The sequence below is a fragment of the Humulus lupulus genome, chromosome X (assembly GCF_963169125.1).
Source record: "Humulus lupulus chromosome X, drHumLupu1.1, whole genome shotgun sequence".
Classification (NCBI taxonomy): domain Eukaryota; kingdom Viridiplantae; phylum Streptophyta; class Magnoliopsida; order Rosales; family Cannabaceae; genus Humulus; species Humulus lupulus.
Window position 1 is genome coordinate 17,279,891 of NC_084802.1, and position 11,177 is coordinate 17,291,067.

The window sequence follows — 11,177 nt, forward strand, 5'->3', positions numbered from 1 at the left end:
TTCATGGCCAGCTCGGCCACCAGATCGGCACTCCGATGGGACAACAGGTCAACCTGGAACGAAGAAAAGTTAGAAAATAAAATCCTCATCAACAAGTAAGGGGAGGAATATAAGAAGATAAGTAAAAGTTACCGCGGTGGCCTGGTGGCGGAGAGCCTGGGAGATGAACAGTACATCCGGGTTGGCTATCGTGGCGTACCTCTTGAGCTGGAGGTTGGACATGGTGTTCCCCACCTGGTCTAGCAGGTCAGTCGCCAGGGGGGCCGTGTCTTGTCCGAGTTTAGGGCGGAAGCCCGCTTCGGCGGCTGGCCGATCCACGATCGGTTAAGGAGCGCTGAACTCAGCAGGACGCTCCGCAAATTCAACCTGACGGTGGATCGTCAGGGCTCTGTAAGTTTCATCCCTCCAGCCCCGACCGTTCTCCCAGGTCCGGTTGATCAGCCGGGACTGCTCATTCCGTAAAGCGGACTCCCCCTCCTCGAGAAGAGTCGGACGTATGGGGAGAACGGGCAGTGCAGGGACCTCCTTTGCGGCCAGCCGACTCTCACCATGTGACTCTTCAGCCGAGCCAGTTCGCCTCGTTCGGGGCCTCTTCCCGGTGTTGCCCTCTTCGGCGCCAGTGTCCGGGCCCCTCTTCCCAGAGCTTCTGCTGACCGCTGCGCTCGCCTTCAAGTCAATTACGGGGTGCTGGGCAGGGGCGGAGACTGCAGCAGGCTCCACGGCTTGGATGGGGACCGCGGCCAAGGTTCCCCCACCGGGACGAAACTCTGCCCGGACGCCTCCCTATTGAGACTGGGCTTCGGGTCCGTCGCCTCGCTGTTCTTCCTGGCCGCCCTATCCTTGAGGAGCCGCCTCATTTCGTTGGCAGGGGTTGACATATCAGAATCCCCTATAAAATTACAGAAAAGGGAGTTAGGATGGTAAACCAAAAAGAAACAAAAACACACATGTCAAAGCTAAAAATGACCCGGGACGAACCCTCATCTATGCCCCGGGCGCGACTCAATTCCTCTAAAGCAAATGAATGGACTCGATCCCCCATGTCGTCCGGGTTCAGGAAATTCCCGTACTGGAGGAACCCGGATAGGAACATAAGGATCTCCGAGCCTACGGGGACGGGGGCTGAAGGTCTCGTCTCCCCGTCGTCCCCGAATACGGGGCCCGGGGGCACTAGCCTATCCCTAGCTAAGTCCCCGACTCGGGGAGCATAAGTTCAGATTAAAGGGGAGTTACCTCGCCCCGATACGCTAACCCCGTGAGTCCCAATGTTTGGTAGGGCGTCTTCGAAGAGCTCCTTCAGCTCCCCTGAAGTGGTCGCCTCTGTCGGGGCCTGGTCCTTCTTGCGCCGGGCCGCGTCGGCTCGCGCCACTCTCTCCACACTGGCAATGTGGTCCAGGGCGAACTGCTCCCAGATTTTGACATTCTTCTCGCAGGCGATGCCCCGAAGGTTCGGGATAACAATGGTTTGGGTGGACACGAGCATCCCGACCAGTCGGAGATTGTCGTCCGTGACGTAGCCACCCACATCTAGATCCTCCGCGCTCAACCTGGAGTAAAACCTCCTCCTTTCCATAATGAACTCGGTAAGGGGAGTTTGAGCAAAAGGCCCTGCCACCCAGAAGATACGATAAGAAACGACGAAAAAGGATAAAGAATAAAAAAGGAGAGGACTGGGAAGATACTTACCCACTCGCTGGAAGTCCAGCTGCAGTGTGGGGTTCTTCTCCACAAGGAACCCGGACGTCATGAACCAATAATGCCTGACGTCCGGGGGGTGCCTCCAGGAGCTGGTAGGAGCGGGATAGCCACTCCGCGGCTTCAGTCTATAAAAGCCGTCTAGGGTCTTGTCCTTGACGTTGACCTGCGGCTCCAGCTTGTAGAAGTACAGGATCTCCGCAGGGGTGGGCTTCGCGATCTCCTTCGCGATACAAAGCACCCGCCATTCGGCGAGTAGCCGGTACGCTTGAGGCAGAAGCTGGAACGGTGCGATTCCCACGTACGTCAAGAACCGCACAAAATAGTCGTGAAGTGGGAGCGTAGCTCCTGCGCTGATGTGGCCGGCGCTCCAGTCCCCGAAGCCTTCCACGGATGTATGCGCCTGCTCCTCAATCCTGGCCATGCGGTTGTGAAAGAGTCCAGGGGTTGATTCGATGCCCAGACGATGCTCCAGGAGCAGCATCATCCGATAATTTCAGAACAGGTTGGGTGCCACGTCCATTTCCCACCTGTTGCCCCTGGGCGTCCGGGATCCAGGAATGATGACAGGGGCCCTATTGACCTCTTCTTCAGAATGGAGCGTAACGCCCGTTGCCATAGCTGACGATCTGGGAATAAAGAAAGAAAGCCAAGCAGTCAGTACCTAAACCCAAGAAAGTCAGTTAAGGTACGAGAGGTCTCCTAAGGACTGCTTGGAGCCCCTTCGGATCAGGTCCGGGACACCGAAGAGCCACGGGACCCTGATCGGGAAAGAAGAAACTACTAAGACCCGCCCTCTGTCCGGGAAGCATCTGGATACAGAGTAACCCGAACCAGGCGGCCTTCCTAACAACTCCTAAATATAATGCCTAAACGTACGAATTAAAAGAACAACATAAGTTCATATAGTCGTCAAGAGGGTCAAGGGGACTTACTGTGAGTTGTTGGCCGTAGAAGGTGGTGGTTGTCCGACTGTAAGGACGGTAGAACTTCGTTCTTGAAATGGTGTAGCCGGTTCAGCAGTTCGTCGACAGGACAGGCCCAAGACGCGTCTTCAGGCAGAAGGGCAGAAGTTGGGGTTCTGGGGAACAGGCGGCGGCGCAGAGTCAACAGAAGGTGGTGTATGTCGTCGGTGATGTCGGACATGCAAGGCTTGAGCAGAGCTTGTCGGTTCTTAAACTGGTTTGAAAGTGTAAAAATGTCGAATTAGCTTTCGTGGGGTATTTATAATGGCCCCAAATCCTGGCCTCCGATCCAACGGACAGGTGTCTCCCCATCGGAAGGTCAGGAGTTGCACAGGGATATTTATGAGCCCCCTCAGATTGGATCCTCGCCATCTCAGATTTAACAACCCAGGAAGGGCGGATGCCAAAGGTCGCCCCATCCTACGGTCCACCGCATCCCAAGGGTATTAATGATGGACCCCCGTGCGGATGGAATGCTTCGTGACTTGTGCTGGCATGCTAGCCTAGGCCTAGCGACCCTTGAGAGGGCTAGGCGACCTTTCAAGACTTGTGCAACAATCGCCTGGTGACATGTGTACCCTTGCCACGAAGCGGGACAAAGGTAAACGTCCCCGGATATTGGTAAACAGTCCGAGCCAAGCATACAGCCAGTACCACAGCCCGCTGTCACGGACCCGCGATCCCAAGCAGGAACTGGGGAGGCAACCGTGCGAGCGTCCTGGGGGCGATGCAAACCTCCTCCTATTAGGCCTAGGCGAAGGCTTGGGGGGTAAATGTTATCCCCATTTCCTGCGTGGACCTGGGAGGTTTGTCCAGGCCCATGGTCAGGGGCTGTTCAGCATGCGGGACCGGCCCAAGGCCTCTTGGTACGGGAATGTCCAAGAGGGGTACAGGCCCGGGGTGCACTTCTGGGCCCATTAGGGGGGTCCGGTATGGTCATCCGGGTCCCGTCCTCCAGAACAGTCATCCGGGAGACGTGCATACCGTTTGACCCCCCACGACATACGCGTCCTGGTCCCGGACCCTGGTACGGTCCGAGCATGTGGTAAATGAAGAGGGACAAAGGTAAACGAACCCGGATCACATCGTCCCCGGTTGGAGGGACCGAGCGTCCAGGACCCTGAAGCCGCCCCACTTCGCGTGGGCGTTGTCCCCACTTTTCACCTGCGGAAAAAGGCCACCTCGGGATTGCACGCCGTTGTTTCAGATCAGCGCTGCCAAGTACTCTGGCTGGTCTTGTCCCCTGAATCTGTCTCGTAACTCGAAGTGTCCAGACCAAAAGCACCATTTTGTCGGGCGAGATATAGCTCTTGGGTCAACTTATTGGGCCTTAACTGGTCTGGAATTCATGTATGTTTTATCTTTTACATTGGGCTTCCACTAGAAAGGCCAAGAATATCCATATCTGTGATGGACCCGGGTCATACCCGGCCCAGACCCAGTATTCCCATAAGCCTATAAATACATGCTATAGAACACTCGAAAAATGATCTCTCTTCAACTAAGATACAGTTACTTTGTCAAAATATAGAGAAAAACTCCATTGTAAAAGGTTTTCCAAGCTCTAATACTATTGACTCGTGACTAAGGCTCATTAACGCCCCAACCACGTAAAAATCCTGTCTTTCATCTTCTAAATTTCATATCATTAGTCTTACCTAAAATATATTAATATAGTTTTCGAAAATCTCGGTAAACAATTATTATTAAAGTAATAATAATTTATAACATTTAAATTTATATTAATATAATTATTAAATATCTAGTTTTCTATTATATATTATTATAATAATTTTAACATTTGAATTTATATTAATATAATTCATAAATATTTATTTTTAATTAATTTTAAAAGTATATTTTATTAAATATTTAAAATATTCAATTAAAGTTAATGAAACAAATTGTTAAAACCAACAATCTTAGTTATTTACACACTTTATATAGAAGAGATATAAAAAATAGTGTAGATAAAAATATATTTTTAAGTTGTGTAAAAATCACTTCAAATTTGTTTTGAGTTATTGAAATTGCATTCTTGTTAGTTCTTTTTCTTTCGGTACCCACCATAGAGACTTTCATTCTCCATTCTTTTGTCCCAAAGTAGAGACACAACATTTGTTATAGTTTTTCAAAAGCACTTTTTTATATGTATTAAGCTTTAAAAACTCTTTAGAGATCGGATGTTCTAGTCAAATGTGTTTTAGCTTTAATAAGCTATGCTACAAGATGTATCTTCTTGTTAAAGTAATTTTTTTAACAAGACAAAACTAGAAGTACAGAAGCCCTTAATAGAAAGTTTATCTTCTCCAAATAGATGGCAGAGTAGGCAAAAGCTGATAGCTTATATAAAACCAGAAATTTACATCACACCCTTATCACTTTCTTCCTCTCTCTCTCTCTCTCTCCCTCTCGCATGCACAGCCACCGCCGTCACTCACACCGCGCCACCGACAACACGCAGTGTCCTGAAAGCTCTGCCGATCGACAACAACTTCAACGCCCAATCTTCGAAGTCACACGCGCCGACTAGTTAGTTGCAGCCTCGGATTTCATCTGCCTCCCCCACATTTCCTGCGCAATTCGGTCGCGTTACGGTGGAAAGTTAGTACGAACGTGATCGGAGGGCCAAGCAGAGTACTTCTCGCTAACTCTTGTCGTCTAAGTCGTCGCTGACATTGACCTTCGTGCTTTCTGGTCCACCGCCTGATTTCCGGCGTCGTCCGACCGTTTCAATAAGTGTGGGTGATACGGTCGAGATGATATTATACGTTTAGCACCGATCGTTTGGTCTCTATCTGCCGGAGCTCCGCCGTCGCCACTCTGCAGTAAGGATCTTAACCCACTGTACCTCACAAAAATTATTTCAGGATATATTTGCACTTTGTGCATTTGTTTTGACGAATTGGGCGTTGGTTAAGTCTATTGACGAGCTTTTGAAGCAATTGGAACACTGAAGTGTACCCACTGACTAAGGTTAGCGATCTCGATCGAACCTCTGATTCTATATCGAGAGAATGATCTATATGACCTTTGATTCAGTATTCTGATAGAGTTTGTTTATTTATATGTTAGAATTTGAATCTTTGAACAAATGAGTTCACATTTTAGAGTAAATTTAATTTTAAGGAAATGTTAAAAATGCATTGTAAGAAATAAGTGATTACTATTAATTTTTTTTTATCTTAATAGTTAATTATTTGTATGGATCAAGATTTAGTATTTCGATACCATTTGAAGAGATTCTGTTTTCTCTTATTTGAGTTCTAACAGTATATCTACATCTCTCTGTATATATTTGTATATTTTAATTTTTTTTAAGAAAGTGGAATTTAAATTTATTTAATTATAAGATAATTAAATTATTGCGGAATAGAATGAGAAACAAAATGGTTTTGAAAAAAAAACACTCGAGGAAAGTGGTTTGTTTCTTTTCTATTGGTCTTTCCACGAAACTAACTTTTTTTTTTGGCTTGGCACAAGCCAGGTGCAACAAAGCATTAATGGAGCACACATTAGACCTTCTACTGGAGAAAATTTTATCATATGTTGGGAACGAGGTGTATTCGTTAAGTCGGGTTCAAGCTGAGCTCGAGAAAATCAAGAATGAGCTGGAATATATGCAATCGCTTATCAACGACACAAAAGGCAAGAGAGGTCTCAGTGATCTGGAAAAGACTGTGGTAAGAAAAGTCAAGGAAAAAGCTGATGACATAGTAGATTTCATCGAGGAGTACACATACTTCTCAAACAAGAATCGAAACTTAAATAAGTTCTACACAGTCATTTGTTTCCCAAAGGCTCTTATCAAAAAGCATCAACTCGCTACTAAGTTACGACACATAAGGAGGTCAATCAGAGAGATGAGAGAGACAAGCAACCAATATTATTCTATTGATCATCATCATCATCATCAACAAAAACAACAATGCAACAAGTCTGAGTATGATGCCGATTGGGCAATGAAAAAAAGCATTGGGGAGTTGGCTCTTTTTGAGAGCGACAAAGATCTTGTTGGAATTAAAGATTCAAAGAATGAGTTATTGGATTTATTGCTGGATGAAAGGCTAGATCGAACAGTTATTTCAGTTGTAGGAATGGGAGGTTCAGGCAAGACAAGCTTAGTTGCCAGTCTTTTAAGAAGTCCTGTAGTGAAGAAACATTTCAGTGGCTTCTATGCATGGATCACTATCTCTCAAACTAATTATACAATTGATAATGTACTTAGATCCATTATTAAGGAGTTAGCTGATAGAGTTGAGGAAAATGTCAATCCACAGGAATTGACCACCATGAATCAGATACAACTAGTGAAGATGATCATCGAGAAGCTGCATCAGAAGAAGTATTTGGTTGTCTTGGATGACGTATGGGAGATTGAAAATTTGTGGTTAGTATTAAAATCAGCATTAACAGAGAATAGTTTTGGAAGCCGGATACTCATTACAACTCGAATGGAAGCCGGATACTCATTACAACTCGAAAAGAAGACGTTGCAAATTTTTCATTTGGGACTAAAAGCCATGTGTACAACATTAGACCCCTAACAGAAAATAAAGCTTGGAAACTTTTTTGGAAGAAAGCTTTGCCACACAACCCGGATCAATGTTCAACTGAACTTTTACTAACAGCAAAGCAACTTGTTAAAAAGTGTGGAGGCTTGCCTTTGGGTCTAGCAACTTTGGGTGCTGTAATGTCCACAAAGAAGTTGGAATTAGTTGACTGGGAAGGAATCCTTCGTAGCTTGAATTGGGAGCTAAGCAATAACCAAAGGTTTAATGTGGTGAAGAGTATTTTATTACTTAGCTTTTATGAATTGCCAAATCGACTCAAGCAGTGTTATTTGTACTGTTGCATTTTTCCTGAAGATTTTGAGATTAATCCACGAAGGCTCATTCGTTTATGGATAGCAGAAGGGTTTGTTGAATTGGGTAGAGGAATGACACAGGAAATGATGGCTGAACGGTATATTACTGAACTCGTTCACCGAGGCTTGCTGCAATTTACTACTAGGAGAACTTATTCGTCCAATGTCTTAAGGATGCATGATCTGAACCGAGAGCTTGCTATTTCAATTGCAGAAGAAGAAAGATTTTGCTGTGTATACAATGGTCAAGAAACAAATCAAGACAGCAAATTTTATCGCCTAGCTGTGCAAGAAAATTACAGAGGAGCATTGGGAAGCATGTCAAGGGTTCGCTCTTTCTTTGTATTTGGCTCTGAGATGGGTACTTCTTCATTGCAAAGGGTACTATGTGATTTTACTCTATTAAGAGTGTTAGACTTGAAGGATATCCCTATTCCTGAATTGCCAAAAGAAATACTGAATTGTTATAACTTAACATACTTGTGTTTGAAAAGAACACAGATTAAGGAGCTTCCAAAAGGTATAGGAAAACTTTGCAACTTGCAAACTCTAGACATCAGACAGACTAAAATTAAAGGGATTCCAGATGGAATTGTGAGCTTATCGAACTTGTGGCATCTGTTCATGCGCCAATTTAATTATGCGACCAAATTAATGGAGTTTGATCACTTTAACATTTGTTATAGCGCAAAGGCACCGGTAGGGATAAGTAACCTAAAGAAGTTACAAGTTCTGGACAGCGTTGAAGCTGGAAAAGACACGATTAAGGAACTAAGGTCCTTGACCCAACTAACGAAAATTGGCTTAACAAATGTGAAGGAAGCAGATGGTGAAGATTTGTGCATTTTGATCAAGCAAATGAAGTGTGTGAACTTCTTACTTTTGCAGGCATCAAATGTTAACGAGGTGTTAAAAATTGATGAAGTTGCTTCAACTTCTCAATTTCTTGTCAAACTTTATCTCATTGGAAAATTGGAAAGGATGCCACATTGGTTTGCATCTCTTGAGTGCCTCAAAATTATGTTCTTGTCATGGTCCCGAGTAACAGATGATGAATTTCTTTACCATATTAGCAAACTGCCTAATTTGGCCATACTCAGCCTCGTCAAAGCATATGAAGGAAACCAATTGTGGTTTCAAATGGGATTTCTGAAGCTGGAGTGTTTGTTATTATGCAGTATGCCTCAATTGAAGGAGGTCATTATAGAGCCGGGAGTGATGCCACGACTTGAGAAGCTTTTTATTGTGAGCTGTTCAAACTTACAGATACCTCGTGGTATTGAACATCTAAGCCGTGTCCAAATGAAAAGGCAGTGATTGGACTGCATGCTGTGATGATTAGAGGTAAGCTATCTATCTAAATAATTCATGTCCATAATGTATCATTGCATGATGTTTTTTCAGATGCATATTTTAGTTGAAAAAATTTGCTACGAAAAGAAACATTTCAAGACAATATTTCCGCTGATCTCACTGTTAGGAATACAAGTTCGGTAGTTGCTTAAGTTTGTTACTAATCTGTCATATAGTAACTCATTTTAACCTTTTGTCTTAGCGCTCTATATAAGTAAGGAGCCCCATTTGTATTACTGATTCACATTGAATAAACGCTCGAACATTTTGAGTTTCTCTCGTTTTATAATTCTCTTCATATGGTATCAAAGTTGTGATCGTTGACAACAAGTGTTCGTGGTTATAACCTTGAACACCATCTGTATGGTTTAGAATTGCTCCAAGAAAATTCCTATCCTCAATACCGAAGATGAAGTTCTTGGGAGAATCATTCAAGCTTTTTTTGACTGGACACAACAGAGCAACCTTTGTGCTCGGTAACTCAGTTGGATGCTTTCTTCCATGACTGAGGGGCTTCCTGTAGCATTAATTGTCTACTACGCAACCCTTAAACTTGACTACGAAACATAATAGCTACTAGATACAAAAGTTCAATTTCGAAGCTAGGTTTGACAAAGCTAAGTGATTTGTTTATAAAATTAGGGTCCTAAAACTACTAACAGAATTGAAAACATAACTCTTGCCCATTATGAAACTAATAGTTACAGAATTAACATTAAAAAAAATACTATCCCAGCAAGACTCCAATAATGATGATTTGGACAACATTTGAACTCAATCAATAGGTAATTTTTGATCTCCATAACATTAGGAACATGTATTTGATTTCTTTTGAAGAATGCCTGAGCTTCACGCGCGGCAACAATGTCAATATGAGTCTTAAGACTTAGTCTTGTCGCCGCACAGTGAGAGGATCTCAATGGTGGCTGATATGTCGTCAGAGAAATGGAGAGAAAGATGTGGTCGGTCCAATTTTGAAAGAAAAAAAATAGAGTGTGGAGACAAGTTAGGAATTTTAGATATGATCGTACTTTTCATATTCTAAATAATATTTATTTAAGTTGGGATCGTATTATTTATCAACAATCCAGTATATAAATCAAACTTTTGAACCTCAGAATGGAAGTAACACTTCATGCACTAATATAGGGGTGCTCATATGAATGGCAAAGTGTATTTTCACACCCAAACCGAACCACACCAAACTGTGTGACCGGTGAAACCGTTTCTAATAAATCAAGATTTTCTAAAATTAAATTTTTAGAAATGAGTGTAAGAATTTGAACTCTTACCATTAAGTTAATAGAAAGTCTATTCAACAATCTAAGACAAGAAATTTAATTGTTAATAATATATTTTTAATAGTATTTATTACACGCACAAAATTCTACACTGAAAAAGAGAATTATAAAATCCTACATTATTTAAAAAGTAAAATTTTCTATTTCCCTTTTTAATAAAATGATTTAAAATTCTTACACTTTTAACAACAATAATACTAGTCTTTTTTAGACTTTTTATGGTCTTAAAAGAAAAACTAAAATTATTATATTTTACAAATATAATTATTAAGTTAATTATTTTATAGTATATAAAATGTTTAAAATTTTAATATTTTGGTTATATAGTTATAGCTGTACCAAATTGTTCACGACAATAATTAATAAGAGGATGCCATTAGAGCAACTACAATACAATTGCTTACCTTGTGGCTTTTTGACTATGGTACAAGCAACATAGCCTTGTCCTGGAGAGCCCCATTGCAACAACAATATTAAAGTTCTGTCAGGCAACGATGGCTTTACTTTTTTTTAGTTATACCGTTGCATTTTTTTTTTCAAATAAATTATTTTATTCTATAAACACTCGTTAACCTTATTTAATTTTCACATCATTCATCCGTTTTTCTTCTTGAAAATTATCTATCACAAATTTTCTTTCGTATCAATAGATTCCCAAAATCCTCCATATACCAACTCTCAAAATTCAAAATTTCAATATTTTCAAGCTTTTAAAAATTTTATCATATTCTCCACATACTACCCCCAAAATCAAAATTTTCAATATTCTCAATTCAATCAAAATTTTCAAAAGACTCCCTCTACTAGTTCCCAAAATCCAAAATTTTAATATTCTCAATTTAACCAAAGTTTTCCAAATTCTCAAAATTATCCTATGTCCTTACCCTTTCCAAAATTTTGGCTCTTTTGAGACGCTCTAACAAGCTTCATTCTTTACACCAAAAAATTCACTACCACATGCCTTTCACACACCTTCCTTCCATACACCAACCCGAA

At 42.3% G+C, this 11,177-nt stretch overlaps 1 protein-coding gene across 1 annotated transcript; it reads left to right on the forward strand.

The window, feature by feature from the left end:
• The first annotated feature begins 4,922 nt into the window (after nt 1–4,922).
• Nucleotides 4,923–9,154, forward strand: LOC133803205 (disease resistance protein RPM1-like). Its single transcript, XM_062241180.1, has 3 exons — nt 4,923–5,636; nt 6,148–7,054; nt 7,093–9,154. The coding sequence occupies exons 2-3, from the start codon at nt 6,164–6,166 to the stop codon at nt 8,842–8,844; spliced, it is 2,643 nt and encodes an 880-aa protein (XP_062097164.1). The 5' UTR covers nt 4,923–5,636; nt 6,148–6,163; the 3' UTR covers nt 8,845–9,154.
• Nucleotides 9,155–11,177: the final 2,023 nt, after the last annotated feature.